The sequence below is a fragment of the Coregonus clupeaformis genome, chromosome 34, assembly GCF_020615455.1.
Source record: "Coregonus clupeaformis isolate EN_2021a chromosome 34, ASM2061545v1, whole genome shotgun sequence".
NCBI lineage: Eukaryota > Metazoa > Chordata > Actinopteri > Salmoniformes > Salmonidae > Coregonus > Coregonus clupeaformis.
Window position 1 is genome coordinate 12,029,810 of NC_059225.1, and position 18,965 is coordinate 12,048,774.

The following is an 18,965-nucleotide window of genomic DNA, read 5'->3' on the forward strand; positions in this document are numbered from 1 at the left end:
ACCCCCCCCCCTGGACGCGCGGCTCCAGCCACAGGACGTCGCCGGCAAGGAGGACGACCCCGAGGACGAGGAGCGGGCCGGTCAGGGCGGCGACGGTGGAAGTTCAGAATTAGGTTGGGGTCCAGAACGTCCCCAGCCGGAACCCAGCTCCTCTCCTCAGGACCATACCCCTCCCAGTCCACCAGGTAATAGAGCCGTCCCCCACGGAACCTAGAGTCCAGCAGGTCCCTCAATGTCCAGGGGCGGAGGGGGCATACCCCGGGGGACCGCATCCGCCAGAGGACCAGGAACTACCGGCCTGAGGAGAGACACATGAAAAGTGGGTGAGACACGGTAGTGAGGGGGAAGGAGCAGCTGGTATGATACCTAATTTATCCGCCGAAGGACCTTAAACGGCCACACAAACCGGGGGCTCAGTTTCTTGCAGGGCAGGCGGAGAGGGAGGTTTGTTATGAACAGCCAGACACAATCACCAGGCTGGAATACAGGGGCCTCACTGCGGTGGCGGATGTCTTGGTCCTTCTGCCGACGAATGGCCCTCTGGAGATGGACATGGGCGGCGTCCCAGACCTGTCCGGCCCTGTGGAACCACTCGTCGACAGCGGGCGCATCGGTCTGGCTGGGTGTCCAAGGGGGGTAGAAACCTCGCCCACTCACCCTGCCAGTCCTGACAGTGGCAATGAAGAAGCCTCCCCGGCTCCTGGTTCATGCGCTCCACCTGCCCATTCGACTGAGGCCTATACCCGGAAGTGAGGCTGGCCGTGGCCCCGATCTTCTCCAGGAAAGCCTTCCACACTCGGGAGGTGAATTGGGGGCCACGGTCCGAAACTATGCCCTCCGGAAGTCCATAATGCCGGAAGACCTGTTGGAACAGGACCTCAGCAACCTGGAGAGCAGAAGGAAGACCAGTTAGTGGCAGAAAACTGCATGATTTGGAGAAATGATCTACGAGCACCATGACTGTGGTGAAGCCGTCAGAACGTGGGAGGTCGTGGACAGGTGTGACCAAGGTCGCTGAGGCACTGGGAAAGGAACTAGTTTGCCTGCCGGGGCGTCCCGAGGTGTCTTCGTTTGGGCACATACGGAACAGGAGTTGACATAGCAGGAGACATCAGAAGCCAAGGTGGGCCACCAGTATTTTTGTGAACCCCGTCGAGGTTTCTACCCTGGGCAGAATATGCCCAGAACTCCCTCGTTCACTCCTCCACGGGGCTCACTCCCTTCCAGTGCGTCCTGGGGTACCAGCCGGCCCTGGCCCCTTGGACACCCAGCCATTCTTATTGGCAGACTAAATAGCCTTGGTTTCTCAAATGACTGCCTCGCCTGGTTCACCAACTACTTCTCAGATAGAGTTCAATGTGTCAAATCGGAGGGCCTGTTGTCTGGACCTATGGCAGTCTCTATGGGGGTGCCACAGGGTTCAATTCTTGGGCCGACTCTTTTCTCTGTGTATATCAATGATGTCGCTCTTGCTGCTGGTGACTCTCAGATCCACCTCTACGCAGACGACACCATTTTGTATACATCTGGCCCTTCATTGGACACTGTGTTAACAAACCTCCAAACGAGCTTCAATGCCATACAACACTCCTTCAGTAGCCTCCAACTGCTCTTAAACACTAGTAAAACTAAATGCATGCTCTTCAATCGAACGCTGCTGGCACCCGCCCACCCGACTAGAATCACTACTCTCGACGGGTCTGACCTAGAGTATGTTAACTACAAATACCTAGGTGTCTGGTTAGACTGTAAACTCTCCTTCCAGACTCACATTAAGAATCTCCAATCCAAAGTTAAATCTAGAATTGGCTTCCTATTTCGCAACAAAGCCTCCTTCACTCATGCTGCCAAACATGCCCTCGTAAAACTGACTATCCTACCGATCCTTGACTTCGGCGATGTCATTTACAAAATAGCCTCCAACACTCTACTCAGCAAATTGGATGTAGTCTATCACAGTGCCATCCGTTTTGTCTCCAAAGCCCCATACACTACCCACCACTGTGACCTGTACGCTCTTGTTGGCTGGTCCTCACTACATGTTCGTCGTCAAACCCACTGGCTCCAGGTCATCTATAAATCCCTTCTAGGCAAATCCCCGCCTTATCTTAGCTCATGGTCACCATAGCAGCACCCACCCGTAGTCTGCGCTCCAGCAGGTATATCTCACTGGTCATCCCCAAAGCCAACACCTCCTTTGGCCGCCATTCCTTCCAGTTCTCTGCTGCCAATGACTGGAATGAATTGCAAACATCTCTGAAGCTGGAGACTCTTATCTCCCTCACTAACTTTAAGCATCAGTTGTCAGAGCACCTTACCGATCACTGCACCTGTACACAGCCCATCTGAAATTAGCCCACCCAACTACCTCATCCCTATATTGTTATTTATTTTGCTCTTTTGCACCCCAGTATCTCTATTTGCACATAATCTCTTGCACATCTAGCATTCCAGTGTTAATACTAATTGTAATTATTTTACACTATAGCCTATTTATTGCCTTACCTCCATAACTTGCTACATTTGCACACACTGTATATATATTTTCTGTTGTATTTTTTTACTTTGTTTTTTTACCCCATATGTAACTCTGTGTTGTTGTTTTTATCGCACTGCTTTGCTTTATCTTGGCCAGGTCGCAGTTGCAAATGAGAACTTGTTCTCAACTGGCTTACCTGGTTAAATATAGGTGAAATAAAATAAATAAATAAAAATGTTGTGCTAGAGAATGCAGGGTGCGTGTAATACCAGAGTGCCCTGCCGTAAGGGTGGTGTGCGCCCAGATCAGCAGGCGGTCACGGACACTGGTGGGTACATACTCACGCACCGGAGGGGCGTTGGCAGGCGCTGGGTCCTCCTGAGCCGCCAGGCGGATGTCTTCATCCACATCCCAAACAACAGGAGCAACGATGAGAGACGGGGGCAGGATAGGACCCACCAGATCCTTCCTTTCTCCGGTATGGTGCATCCTGGAGAGTGCGTCGGCCTTCACATTCTGGGATCCTTGGCGGTAGGACAGAATGAACTGAAAGCGAGTAAGAAATTGGGCCCACCTGGCTTGACGAGAGTTCATCCGTTTCGCTGCCCGTATGTGCTCCAAATTCCGGTGGTCAGTAAGAATCTGGAATGGATGGTCTGCGCCCTCCAGCCAGTGTCTCCATTCCTCCAGAGCGAGGACCACCGCCAACAGCTCCCTGTCTCCAACTCCATAGTTCCTCTCTGCGGGGGTAAGCTTTTTAGAGAAAAAGGCACAGGGATACATTTTCTCTGGCTTACCGTGCCGCTGGGAGAGGGCCGCACCCACGCCCTCCTCCGATGCGTCCACCTCCAAGATGAAAGGAAGAGATGGATCTGGGTGTTTTAGGATGGGCGCTGTGGTTAACCTCTCCTTTAGCCTCTCTGAGGCCCACCCTTAAGGAGAGAGGTGAGCGGGGCGGCTGTGGAGCTGAAGGACCTGATGAAACACCGGTAGAAATTGGCGAAGCCCAGGAAGCTCTGTAGGCCCTTGATGGTGGTGGGAACTGACCATGACCTGACGGCGTCCGTTTTCAGTCTTTCCATGAACACCCCCTGAGGACTGATCCTGTATCCCAGGAAGGAGATGGCCTGTTGGTGGAATTCCCATTTCCTCCCCCTTCACCAACAGGCTGTGTTCCCAGAGACAGAGTAGGACAGCTTGGACGTCCCTGACGTGCTCCTCAAACGTATCCGAGTAGATCAGGATATCGTCGATGCACACCACCACCTGTCTACTCAGCATGTCCCGGAACACATCATTGACGAAGGACTGGAACACAGAAGGTGCGTTGGCGAGGCCGTAGGGCATGACGCAGTATTCATGGTGGCCTGAGGTAGTGCTGAATGCTGTCTTCCACTCGTCTCCTTCCCGGATTCGGATCAGGTTGTAGGCACTCCTCAGGTCCAACTTGGTAAAGTACTGGGCCCCTCGTAGATGCTCGATGGCCGACGGAACCAGAAGGAGGGGGTACCGGTACTTGGTGGGGACTGCGTTCAGCCCCCTGTAGTCAATGCATGGTCTCAGTCCTCTGTCTTTTTTGGCCACGAAGAAGAAACTGGTGGAGGCAGGAGAGGTAGAGCGTCTGATGAACCCCTGTTTCAGGGTCTCCGCCACATACTTCTCCATGGCGTCAGTCTCCGCCAATGGAAAGGGGGTAAATGTGATTCTTCGGGGGGTGTTGTCCCTCCAGCAGGTCAATGGCGCAGTCCCAGTTAGGGGCCCGCGTCCGCCTATATCTCTGTTGTAGATGGAGGAGACGCTCACCCCCGTCCTTTCCGTCCTTTCCGTCCGTGGGATGATCAAACACCGCCCTGAACCGAGCGAGGAAGGTGGAGTAGGGAAGCACCACGGCCTCACCTCCTTCCCAGACTGCCGTGGCCCAATCTAGTGCCTTTCCTTTAAGTAGCGAAATCACCAGCACTATCCTAGCTTGGTCAGATGGATATGCCCCAGGCTGACGCATCAGATAAAGTGAAACCTGTAGCAGAAAGCCGCTACATTTAGTAGTTTTACCGTCATAGCGCTCCGGTAGGGCGAGGGTTCCCTCAGAAGTGGGTGATAGCACGGGAACAGGTGGATTGGGTGCACTCGCCGCTCCCTGAGGTGGAACCGGAGCGCTGCTCAGTTTATGCAGCGTTTGGAGCACTTCCTGCATGGCGGCGTTCAACTGGGCAAGCTGCTGCTGGTGCTGGTCCAGGCACTGGGAAACTCCTGCTGGATCCACTTTCATCAGGTGTGTGATTCTGTGACGAGTACTGAGTATACGAAGAGGCAGGACGCAGACGCAGGAATTAACAAGGTAAAGGTTTACTTAATAATGAGAAAGAGAATACCAAAGAGAGAGTAAACGACACGAAGCTAAACAATTACACACAACATCATCCAGAACAGTCCAGGGGGTGGTGATGAGTTGTTGAGGTGCAGGTGCGCTGGAGGTGATTAGGGTGCGTGGGGTTTCCATTCCGGTGTTGCCGAGGTGGTGCGCTCAGACCGGTGGCTCAGGAGACCGGCGAATCAGAGTGCCGGAGGGGAGCAACGGGAGGAGACGTGACACCTGCACCTAAATATAAACAGTACCAGCACCCAAAATGAGAACCGGAACCTATTTCAGTCCAAGTCAAGCACTGATAAGAAGCCTATTTTATGATTTTTCCACTGGATCTGAGCATTACATTTTTCCCTTTCACTCTGAGTGGTTATCGAAAGGGAGAGACCTGGAAAGATTTTTCAAATACATTGAGGAACTATTGTAATTCTCAGTGGATGTAAAAACAGACTTTGTTTGTTTGCTGTTTGAGGTGAAGAAAACATTACTGTGAGAAGCTCCACAGGTCATTAGTGGTGGTGCGTTAAGCCAATCATAAATACTATCAGATCCCCAAATGGGCACATTTACTACATTTGAGCGCAGGCCAGGTAGCCTATAGGCTTACTTCTATGCATGCGCGTCCTTACTCAACATTGACAGAAGCGCTCCAAACAAAATACAATGACTAAATTGACAGAACTTGTAAATGGAATTAAATAAATCAAAACTTGTTTCTCACAAGTGTAGCGTAGGTTGTGCAACTTGTAAACAATGTGTCCACTCCGACAATGAGAACTGGAAGACTGGAATAACAATATTGAATGCATTAAAATAAATGACCGTAACCAAAGTAACAAACATTGTTGATTAGCAATTATAGGAATTAACGGTAAATGTACTAGTGGTGATATATGTCATGGGAAATTGATATACACTAACAATCAAACGCAAACAATTCACACAATGAAGTTATGAAACAATGAATGTGCACAAATTGGCGGGAGAGAGAAGTGGCGCATGGTTAATCTGATGTCTGCAAAAAAAAATAATCCAGAAAATCACATTGTATGATTTTTAAGTAATTAATTTGCATTTTATTGCATGACATAAGTATTTGATACATCAGAAAAGCAGAACTTAATATTTGGTACAGAAACCTTTGTTTGCAATTACAGAGATCATACGTTTCCTGTAGGTCTTGACCAGGTTTGCACACACTGCAACATGGATTTTGGCCCACTCCTCCATACAGACCTTCTCCAGATCCTTCAGGTTTCGTGGCTGTCGCTGGGCAATACGGACTTTCAGCTCCCTCCAAAGATTTTCTATTGGGTTCAGGTCTGGAGACTGGCTAGGCCACTCCAGGACCTTGAGATGCTTCTTACGGAGCCACTCCTTAGTTGCCCTGGCTGTGTGTTTTGGGTCGTTGTCATGCTGGAAGACCCAGCCACGACCCATCTTCAATGCTCTTACTGAGGGAAGGAGGTTGTTGGCCAAGATCTCGCGATACATGGCCCCATCCATCCTCCCCTCAATACGGTGCAGTCGTCCTGTCCCCTTTGCAGAAAAGCATCCCCAAAGAATGATGTTTCCACCTCCATGCTTCACGGTTGGGATGGTGTTCTTGGGGTTGTACTCAACCTTCTTCCTCCAAACACGGCGAGTGGAGTTTAGACCAAAAAGCTCTATTTTTGTCTCATCAGAACACATGACCTTCTCCCATTCCTCCTCTGGATCATCCAGATGGTTATTGGCAAACTTCAGATGGGCCTGGACATGCGCTGGCTTGAGCAGGGGGACCTTGTGTGCGCTGCAGGATTTTAATCCATGACGGCATAGTGTGTTACTAATGGTTTTCTTTGAGACTGTGGTCTCAGCTCTTTTCAGGTCATTGACCAGGTCCTGCCATGTAGTTCTGGGCTGATCCCTCACCTTCCTCATGATCATTGATGCCCCACGAGGTGAGATCTTGCATGGAGCCCCAGACCGAGGGTGATTGACCGTCATCTTGAACTTCTTCCATTTTCTAATAATTGCGCCAACAGTTGTTGCCTTCTCACCAAGCTGCTTGCCTATTGTTCTGTAGCCCATCCCAGCCTTGTGCAGGTCTACAATTTTATCCCCTTGATGACATCTTTGCGCGCTCTTGGCATTCTCTCAACCAGCTTTACCTGGAATGCTTTTCCAACAGTCTTGAAGGAGTTCCCACATATGCTGAGCACTTGTTGGCAGCTTTTCCTTCACTCTGCGGTCCAACTCATCCCAAACCATCTCAATTGGGTTGAGGTCGGGTGATTGTGGAGGCCAGGTCATCAGATGCAGCACTCCATCACTCTCCTTCTTGGTCAAATAGCCCTTACACAGCCTGGAGGTGTGTTGGGTCATTGTCCTGTTGAAAAACAAATGATAGTCCCACTGAGCGCAAACCAGATGGGATGGTGTATCGTTGCAGAATGCTGTGGAAGCCATGCTGGTTAAGTGTACCTTGAATTCTAAATTAATCACTGACAGAGATCATCCGTTCACCTACTCTGCGTCACACAAAGACACGGCGGTTGGAACCATACATTTCAAATTTGGACTCATCAGACCAAAGGACAGATTTCCACCGGTCACTGACTGACTGACTGTCTGGCTCACTGACTGACTGACTGACTGACTGGCTGACTGACTGGCTGGCTGACTGACTGGCTGACTGACTGACTGGCTGACTGGCTGACTGGCTGACTGACTGACTCACTGACTGACTTACTGACTGACTTACTGACTTACTGACTCACTGACTTACTGACTGACTGACTGACTGACAGACTGGCTCACTGACTGACTGACTGGCTCACTGACTGACTCATTGACTGACTCACTGACTGACTCACTGACTGACTCACTGACTGACTCACTGACTTACTGACTCACTGACTTACTGACTGACTCACTGACTGACTGACTGTCTGGCTCACTGACAGACTGACTGACTGACTGACTGACTGACTGACTGACTGACTGTTTGGCTGACTGACTGACTGACTCACTGACTGACTGACTGACTGACTGACTGACTGACTGACTGACTTACTGACTCACTGACTGGCTGATTGACTAACTGACTGACTGACTGACTGCCTGGCTTACTGACTGTCTGGCTTACTGACTGACTGACTGACTGACTGACTGCCTGGCTTACTGACTGGCTGACTGACTGCCTGGCTTACTGACTGACTGTCTGGCTCACTGACTGACTGACTGACAGACTGACTGACTCACTGACTGACTGACTGACTGACTGACTGACTGACTTACTGACTCACTGACTTACTTACTGACTGACTGACTGACAGACTGGCTCACTGACTGACTGACTGACTCACTGACTGACTTACTGACTCACTGACTTACTGACTGACTGACTGACTGACAGACTGGCTCACTGACTGACTCATTGACTGACTCACTGACTGACTCACTGACTGACTGACTGACTCACTGACTGACTTACTGACTCACTGACTTACTGACTGACTGACTGACTGGCTCACTGACTGACTCATTGACTGACTCACTGACTGACTCACTGACTGACTCACTGACTTACTGACTGACTCACTGACTGACTGACTGTCTGGCTCACTGACAGACTGACTGACAGACTGACTGACTGACTGACTGACTGACTGACTGACTGTTTGGCTGACTGACTGACTGACTCACTGACTGACTGACTGACTGGCTCACTGACTTACTGACTGACTGACTCACTGACTGGCTGATTGACTAACTGACTGACTGACTGCCTGGCTTACTGACTGTCTGGCTTACTGACTGACTGACTGACTGACTGACTGACTGACTGACTGACTGACTGCCTGGCTTACTGACTGGCTGACTGACTGCCTGGCTTACTGACTGACTGTCTGGCTTACTGACTGCCTGGCTGACTGACTGACTGACTGACTGACTGACTGACTGACTGACTGACTGCCTGGCTTACTGACTGGCTGACTGACTGCCTGGCTTACTGACTGACTGTCTGGCTTACTGACTGCCTGGCTGACTGACTGACTGACTGACTGACTGGCTGACGGAGGGAGGTTGTAGCTGTATCAGAGAGAGGGCTGTGTGTTCGTCACTAAGCTCAGTGCATTGGTTATTTATTTATACATGGGTGTGTTGGATGATTAATCCGTTTTGTTCCCCTGTTACGTCACAATCCCAGAACAGATACTGCTGTATAGTACAGTATGGCATGGCAACAGATACTGCTGTATAGTACAGTATGGCATGGCAACAGATACTGCTGTATAGTACAGTATGGCATGGCAACAGATACTGCTGTATAGTACAGTATGGCATGGCAACAGATACTGCTGTATAGTACAGTATGGCATGGCAACAGATACTGCTGTATAGTACAGTATGGCATGGCAACAGATACTGCTGTATAGTACAGTATGGCATGGCAACAGATACTGCTGTATAGTACAGTATGGCATGGCAACAGATACTGCTGTATAGTACAGTATGGCATGGCAACAGATACTGCTGTATAGTACAGTATGGCATGGCAACAGATACTGCTGTATAGTACAGTATGGCATGGCAACAGATACTGCTGTATAGTACAGTATGGCATGGCAACAGATACTGCTGTATAGTACAGTATGGCATGGCAACAGATACTGCTGTATAGTACAGTATGGCATGGCAACAGATACTGCTGTATAGTACAGTATGGCATGGCAACAGATACTGCTGTATAGTACAGTATGGCATGGCAACAGATACTGCTGTATAGTACAGTATGGCATGGCAACAGATACTGCTGTATAGTACAGTATGGCATGGCAACAGATACTGCTGTATAGTACAGTATGGCATGGCAACAGATACTGCTGTATAGTACAGTATGGCATGGCAACAGATACTGCTGTATAGTACAGTATGGCATGGCAACAGATACTGCTGTATAGTACAGTATGGCATGGCAACAGATACTGCTGTATAGTACAGTATGGCATGGCAACAGCCTGGCAACGCTGTGTAGCAACGCTGTGTTGTGTTGCAGTTCAAAATACACTGTACAGCCTCAACAAAATACTGTACAACCCCACTTAAAGGCCTATTTAATAGTGGAAATATACTCTATTTATTCAATTACACCAGTAGACTAATTAAGTTGTTTTCTGTCTGCAACTACGTATTACATTTCAAACTGCCACTAGCCTTTTGAAGGACTCGGGTAGGATAAGAAAACACGAGAGGACAGGTCTCTTTCAGTCTCTCCCTCTCTCTCTCTCCCTGTCTCTCTCCCTGTCTCTCTCCTCTGTCTCTCTCCTCTGTCTCTCTCTCTCTGTCTCTCTCTCTGTCTCTCTCTCTGAGTGTTTATGTAACATGGTAAATAGAGATGCTTCAGGAACACGATTTGCTAATTATCATTCCACAGACAGACAGACAGAATATGTAAGTAGAAGAACAGTTTTATAGTTCACTAATAACTGTGAACAATAGGTCAGTAATAATATCATAGTGAATACTGTCCTTGTTTCAATATCTTATGACTCCCTTTTTATGTCTCTTTCCAGGGATAAACAACCCAGATCCCACCATGAAGCAACTTCCCATCATTATAATCCTCTCTGTTGGCTTTTTTCTTTCAACAGGATTTAAGAGTCAAGCTGGAACATGAGAAAGAGAAACGGTGAGTTGATGGAAACTGTGTTATTATTCTGGCCAGTAACTCAACAGGCCAGTTATAGACTAACTCAACAGGCCAGTTATAGACTAACTCAACAGGCCAGTTATAGACTAACTCAACAGGCCAGTTATAGACTAACTCAACAGGCCAGTTATAGACTAACTCAACAGGCCAGTTATAGACTAACTCAACAGGCCAGTTATAGACTAACTCAACAGGCCAGTTATAGACTAACTCAACAGGCCAGTTATAGACTAACTCAACAGGCCAGTTATAGACTAACTCAACAGGCCAGTTATAGACTAACTCAACAGGCCAGTTATAGACTAACTCAACAGGCCAGTTATAGACTAACTCAACAGGCCAGTTATAGACTAACTCAACAGGCCAGTTATAGACTAACTCAACAGGCCAGTTATAGACTAACTCAACAGGCCAGTTATAGACTGACTCAACAGGCCAGTTATAGACTAACTCAACAGGCCAGTTATAGACTAACTCAACAGGCCAGTTATAGACTAACTCAACAGGCCAGTTATAGACTAACTCAACAGGCCAGTTATAGACTAACTCAACAGGCCAGTTATAGGCCAGTTATAGACTAACTCAACAGGCCAGTTATAGACTAACTCAACAGGCCAGTTATAGACTAACTCAACAGGCCAGTTATAGACTAACTCAACAGGCCAGTTATAGACTAACTCAACAGGCCAGTTATAGACTAACTCAACAGGCCAGTTATAGACTAACTCAACAGGCCAGTTATAGACTAACTCAACAGGCCAGTTATAGACTGACTCAACAGGCCAGTTATAGACTAACTCAACAGGCCAGTTATAGACTAACTCAACAGGCCAGTTATAGACTAACTCAACAGGCCAGTTATAGACTAACTCAACAGGCCAGTTATAGACTAACTCAACAGGCCAGTTATAGACTAACTCAACAGGCCAGTTATAGACTAACTCAACAGGCCAGTTATAGACTAACTCAACAGGCCAGTTATAGACTAACTCCTCCCATAATTGGCAGAGAACCCACTCAGGAAATGTGATGTACTTGTAGAGGCTGTTCCAAACAACATGTCTTAAAATGAACGAAATCAAAAAGGGTAGGCTAGTTTTAATATGTTGAATTAATGAATGAGCCATGTTTTACTTCAGAATCTAGACTTTAGTCATTTTTAGTATTTTTTATTTTTTTTGCAGACGCTCTTATCCAGAGCGACTTACAGTTAGTGAATACATATTTTTTTTATACTGGCCCCCCGTGGGAATCGAACCTACAACCCTGGCGTTGCAAACGCCATGCTCTATCAACTGAGCTACATCCCTGCCGGCCATTTCCTCCCCTACCCTGGACGACGCTGGGCCAATTGTGCGCCGCCCATGAGTCTCCCGGTCGCGGCCGGCTGCAACAGAGCCTGGATTCGAACCAGGATCTCTAGTGGCACAGTTAGCACTGCGATGCAGCGCCTTAGACCACTGCGCCACTCAGGAGACTTACTCTTTATGTTAGAGACATTGCTATGATACAATAAACAACTGAGTGTTTCCAGCATGCAGTGTTCAGCTGCGCACTCTGATGACATCATGCTAAAAGGTTTATGTTAGAGCACCCTATAAGGAGTATAATGACATCATGTTGTTGTCTGTATCATGTACGGTTCACAGATCACAGGGTCTCACAGGAGGCATGTATCATTTCATCATGATTTTCTCAAAAATGGTTTGTGATACAAATGTAAAAAGCATTTAAAACATCCTTCCTCCCAATGAAGTTTCTATGTGAGAATTGCCAGAACAATCTGAGATCCCTAAAATATTTTGTGCCCCATAGACTCATGCAGAATACACAGTACACACTGACAGACTCACAGAGAGAAGCTCAGACTGACATGAAGGCAAACACACTCACACGTGCACAACATACAACGATAATCATACATACAGTACCAGTCAAAAGTTTGGACACCTACTCATTCAAGGGTTTTTCTTTATTTTTACTATTTTATACATTGTTGAATAATAGTGAAGACATCAAAACTATAAAATAACACATATGGAATCATGTAGTAACCAAAAAAAGGGTTAAACAAATCAAAATATATTTTATATTTGAGCTGGTTGAGAGAATGTCAAGAGTGTGCAAAGCTGTCATCAAGGCAAAGGTTGGCTATTTGAAGAATCTAAAATCCAAAATCCAAAATATATTTTGATTTGTTACATAATTTTTTGGTTACTACATGATTCCATATGTGTCACCTTTCACCGTGGATGCGGTGGATTGAGACGCATTCAATGCAACAAAAAAAATATATATCTCTAACTAGATCGGCAGTGTATCATATACTTCTTCTCCCCACTGTATATCTCTAGCTAGATATCTCTAGCCTGAACTGACGGCTTTTGATGGGGATTTTTTTATTATGCTAATCGGATTTCCGCTGGAGTGCGGACATCGACCTTATTAATTAATACATGCATTAACAGAAATGTATGAAACCAAATGACGGGGATTAACAGTACATTTACTACTGGTGACATATGTAATGGGGAATTGATTAAACTTTTTTTTTAAAGGGTAAAGAATTCACACAATGAAACAATGAATGCGGGAGAACTGGCGGGAGACGGCTGAGCCAGTCTGGAGAGAGACTAGACTACTGAGCCAGTCTGGAGAGAGACTAGACTGCTGAGCCAGTCTGGAGAGAGACTAGACGGCTGAGCCAGTCTGGAGAGAGACTAGACTACTGAGCCAGTCTGGAGAGAGACTAGACTACTGAGCCAGTCTGGAGAGAGACTAGACTACTGAGCCAGTCTGGAGAGAGACTAGACTGCTGAGCCAGTCTGGAGAGAGACTAGACGGCTGAGCCAGTCTGGAGAGAGACTAGACGGCTGAGCCAGTCTGGAGAGAGACTAGACGGCTGAGCCAGTCTGGAGAGAGACTAGACTGCTGAGCCAGTCTGGAGAGAGACTAGACTGCTGAGCCAGTCTGGAGAGAGACTAGACGGCTGAGCCAGTCTGGAGAGAGACTAGACTGCTGAGCCAGTCTGGAGAGAGACTAGACAGCTGAGCCAGTCTGGAGAGAGACTAGACGGCTGAGCCAGTCTGGAGAGAGACTAGACGGCTGAGCCAGTCTGGAGAGAGACTAGACGGCTGAGCCAGTCTGGAGAGAGACTAGACTACTGAGCCAGTCTGGAGAGAGACTAGACAGCTGAGCCAGTCTGGAGAGAGACTGCTGAGCCAGTCTGGAGAGAGACTAGACGGCTGAGCCAGTCTGGAGAGAGACTAGACTGCTGAGCCAGTCTGGAGAGAGACTAGACAGCTGAGCCAGTCTGGAGAGAGACTAGACGGCTGAGCCAGTCTGGAGAGAGACTAGACAGCTGAGCCAGTCTGGAGAGAGACGGCTGAGCCAGTCTGGAGAGAGACTAGACTACTGAGCCAGTCTGGAGAGAGACTAGACAGCTGAGCCAGTCTGGAGAGAGACTAGACAGCTGAGCCAGTCTGGAGAGAGACTAGACGGCTGAGCCAGTCTGGAGAGAGACTAGACGGCTGTGTGTCTTCACCACACACCCATCCCGTTCTTAATTTGACATTATATTTAAGACACATTATCGTCACACATATTTTAGATTCACTGACAGCCACAACTCAATAACCAGCTCATTGCCACACGCCCAAACTGCAGGCTAAATAAGCAGAGGCCTACAAGCTTGTGATTTGAAATCATCCATAGCTATTTTTTTAAAAATAAGCTAATGATCCTCGATTCCTCTGTGGCTAAGTCATACTTTGACTTTCCTATTGGACCCAACACTATGCCATTTCTCAAATGGCCGGTAAAATAAAATCTTCCCAATCACGTTATCCGGCACCACATTTACAGAAACCCTGACACACCGCACGATTAGCCCAGCGTTGTCAGGGTTAGGGGAGGCTTTGGCCGGGGGGGCTTTACTTGGTTCATGGCGCTGTAGCGGCTCCTTGTGGCGGGCCGGGCTCCTGCAGGCTGACCTCGGTCGTCAGTTGAACAGTGTTTCCTCCGACACATTGGTGCGGGCGGGTGTTAAGAAGCGCGGTTTGGCGGGTCATGTTTCGGGGAGGACTCTACCTTCGCCTCCCGAGCCCGTTGGGGTGTTGCAGCGATGAGACAAGATCGAAATTGGGGTGAAAAAGGGGGTATAAAAATAAAAATAAATCAATAAACAGAGAAGCAGGAGCATCACCAGACAAACACTAGTCTGTTACCGTCCAGTCACACCAGCAGAGATGACTGGCTGACCTCTAACCCCTTATCTCTAACCTCTGACCCCTCTGTTCCTCAGCATCATCCCATTTCAGCGACCCCTGAAGATCAAGGAGCTGCTTCAGAAGGTCACGGAGGCCTTCGGACAACAGATGGACCTCTTCTACACAGACAAGGAGGTAGAGACAATAACATAACAATGTCACATATAATATAACGTTTAACATTTAAGTCATTTAGCAGATGCTCTTATCCAGAGCGACTTACAGTTAGTGAGTGCATACATTTTTCATACTTTTTTTTTTCATATAACATAACATTACATAACAATATAACATATGGTTGATGACTTTTTCAACGCAGATTCCACATTAGGTTGACAATGACGTTGAAACAATGTTGATTCAACCAGTGTGTGCTCAGTGGGATGAAGCTGGTTGGCGGCCATATTGGAAAATGTGTACCCTATGGTTAAGTCTGCAATAGCTAGGCATCATTGTTTAGACTGTTTCTAGCTTTATGTAACATGTGGTGCACTTATGAAGGCATTTTGTGAAAATGGGTTACCTGTACCTCTTTGCTAAATGTAATGCATTCCTATGGGATTTCATATAGGGTGCAATGTATGGGGAATTTCATAATGTTCACACATTAATGTTAACGCCTGGCCAAACTGAGCAATCGGGGGAGAAGGGCCTTGGTCAGGGAGGTGACCAAGAACCCGATGGTCACTCAGACAGAGCTCCAGAGTTCCTCTGTGGAGATGGGAGAACCTTCCAGAAGGACAACCATCTCTGCAGCACTCCAACAATCAGGCCTTTATGGTAGAGTGGCCAGACGAAAGCCACTCCTCAGTAAAAGGCACATGACAGCCCGCTTGGAGTTTGCCAAAAGGCACCTAAAGGACTCTCAGACCATGAGAAACAAGATTCTCTGGTCTGATGAAACCAAGATTGAACTCTTTGGCCTGAATGCCAAGCGTCACGTCTGGTGGAAACCTGGCACCATCCCTACGGTGAAGCATGGTGGTGGCAGCATCATGCTGTGGGGATGTTTTTCAGCGGCAGGGACTGGGAGACTAGTCAGGATCGAGGGAAAGATGAATGGAGCCAAGTACAGAGAGATCCTTGATGAAAACCTGCTCCAGAGCGCTCAGGACCTCAGACTGGGGTGAAGGTTCACCTTCCAACAGGACAACGACCCTAAGCACACAGCCAAGACAACGCAGGAGTCCTTGAGTGGCCCAGCCAGAGGCCGGACTTGAACCCGATCGAACATCTCTGGAGACCTGAAAATAGCTGTGCAGCAACGCTCCCCATCCAACCTGACAGAGCTTGAGAGGATCTGCAGAGAAGAATGGGAGAAACTCCCCAAATACAGGTGTGCCAAGCTTGCAGCGTCATACCCAAGAAGACTCAAGGCTGTAATCACTGCCAAAGGTGCTTCAACAGAGTACTGAGTAAAGGGTCTGAATACTTCCGAATGCACTGTAATATAACAATATAACATAACAATATAACAAAATGATATCACACCACATCATAACATAACTGTAAGTATCTTGTCTCAGAAAATAGTGACTTTTTCCACATTTTGTTACGTTACAGCCTTATTCTAAAATGGATTAAAGAAAACAATTTCCACAGCAATCTACACACAATACCCCATAATGACCCAATACCCCATAATGACCCAATACCCCATAATGACCCAATACCCCATAATGACCCAATACCCCATAATGACCCAATACCCCATAATGACCCAATACCCCATAATGACCCAATACCCCATAATGACCCAATACCCCACAATGACCCAATACCCCATAATGACCCAATACCCCATAATGACCCAATACCCCATAATGACCCAATACCCCATAATGACCCAATACCCCATAATGACCCAATACCCCATAATGACCCAATACCCCATAATGACCCAATACCCCATAATGACCCAATACCCCATAATGACCCAATACCCCATAATGACCCAATAACCCATAATGACCCAATACCCCATAATGACCCAATACCCCATAATGACCCAATACCCCATAATGACCCAATACCCCATAATGACCCAATACCCCATAATGACCCAATACCCCATAATGACAAAGCAAAAACAGGTTTTTAGAAATTTTTGCACATTTATAAAAAACAAAAAACACATACCTTATTTACATAAGTATTCAGACCCTTTGCTATGAAACTCGAAATTGAGCTCAGGTGCATCCTGTTTCCATTGATCATCCTTGAGATGTTTCTACAACTTGATTGGAGTCCACCTGTGGTAAATTCAATTGATCGGACATGATTTGGAAAGGCACACACCTGTCTATATAAGGTCCAACCTCAGCAATCTACACACAAGTATCTTGTCTCAGACTTAATAACTGTAAGTATCTTGTCTGACTTAATAACTGTAAGTATCTCGTCTCAGACTTAATAACTGTAAGTATCTTGTCTCAGACTTAATAACTGTAAGTATCTCGTCTCAGACTTAATAACTGTAAGTATCTTGTCTCAGACTTAATAACTGGAAGTATTTTGTCTCAGACTTAATAACTGTAAGTGACTCTGGATGAGACTAAATGTAATGTAAACATCTCCCTGCAGCGGCTGTTTCCTCTAAAGAGCCAGGAGGATGTTGACAGAGCGGTGCTCAACGTGGGCTCTACCAGCCTGCTCAGACTACTGCTGAAAACACCCACCAACAACCATGTGAGTCCACATATTCACACACATACACACATACACACATCTCGTCAGCCTTCTAATATCCACTTCATCAGTGGCAGTTTAGAAGGCATTGTCAGAGCAGTATACATGCAACAAATATTGAGTCAGTCTTTATCTGTCCCTATAGAAAACTCCCTTCTCTCCAGGACAACAATGTTATGACATGGATATTATTTAGTTATGAGTCATTAGGATTCAGTGTGAGAAATGCTCTAATGCGTACTAATGTGATTAACTGATTAGAGAGAAGTTCATTACACTATAATTAATTAGCGCTAAAAGGTTGTAGATAACAAGTAAGCTACATTAAATAAGACATCTAATCTAATCTGTTGTGACATACAGTACCAGTCAAAAGTTTGGACACACCTACTCATTGAAAGGTTTTTCTTTATTTTTACTATTTTCTACATTGTAGAATAATAGTGAAGACATCAAACTATGAAATAACACATATGGAATCATGTAGTAACCAAAAAAGTGTTAAACAAATCAAAATATATTTTAGATTCTTCAAAGTAGCCACCCTTTGCCTTGATGACAGCTTTGCACACTCTTGGCATTCTCTCAACCAGCTTCACCTGGAATGCTTTTCCAACAGTCTTGAAGGAATTCCCACATATACTGAACACTTGTTGGCTGCTTTACCTTCACTCTGCGGTCCAACTCATCCCAAAACATCCCAATTGGGTTGAGGTCGGGTGATTGTGGAGGCCAGGTCATCTGATGCAGCACTCCATCACTCTCCTTCATGGTCAAATAGCCCTTACACAGCCTGGAGGTGTGTTGGGTCATTGTCCTGTTGAAAAACAAATGATAGTCCCACTAAGCCCAAACCAGATGGGATGGCGTATCGCTGCAGAATGTTGTGGTAGCCATGCTGGTTAAGTGTGGCTTGAATTCTAAATAAGTCACATACAGTGTCACCAGCAAAGCACCCCCACACCATAACACCTCCTCTTCCATGCTTCACGGTGGGAACCACACATGCGGAGATCATCCATTCACCTTCTCTGCGTCTCACAAAGACACGGCGGTTGGAACCAAAAATCTCAAATTTGGAATCATCCGACCAAAGGACATATTTCCACCGGTCTAATGTCCATTGCTCGTGTTTCTTGGCCCAAGCAAGTCTCTTCTTCTTATTGGTGGCCTTTAGTAGTGTTTTTTTTTGCAGCAATTAGACAATGACGGCCTGATTCACACAGTCTCCTCTGAACAGTTGATGTTGAGATGTGTATGTTACTTGAACTCTGTGAAGCATTTGGGCTGCATTCTGAGGTGCAGTTAACTCTAATGAACTTATCCTCTGCAGCAGAGGTAACTCTGGGTCTTCCTTTCCTGTGGCGGTCCTCATGAGAGCCAGTTTCATCATAGCCCTTGATGGTTTTTGCGACTGCACTTGAAGATACTTTGAAAGTTCTTGAAATGTTCCTTATTGACTGACCT

The 18,965-nt window shown here is 46.9% G+C and overlaps 1 protein-coding gene across 1 annotated transcript in view; it reads left to right on the forward strand.

Moving 5' to 3' along the window:
- Positions 1 to 18,965, forward strand: part of LOC121549640 (mitogen-activated protein kinase kinase kinase 3) — a 138,112-nt gene that overhangs the window by 88,479 nt on the left and 30,668 nt on the right. Inside the window, exons 5-7 of the mRNA XM_045210430.1 lie at positions 10,484 to 10,521; positions 14,846 to 14,945; positions 17,394 to 17,498. Coding sequence (XP_045066365.1) covers positions 10,484 to 10,521; positions 14,846 to 14,945; positions 17,394 to 17,498 — 243 coding nt within the window. The remainder of the gene's footprint in view (positions 1 to 10,483; positions 10,522 to 14,845; positions 14,946 to 17,393; positions 17,499 to 18,965) is intronic.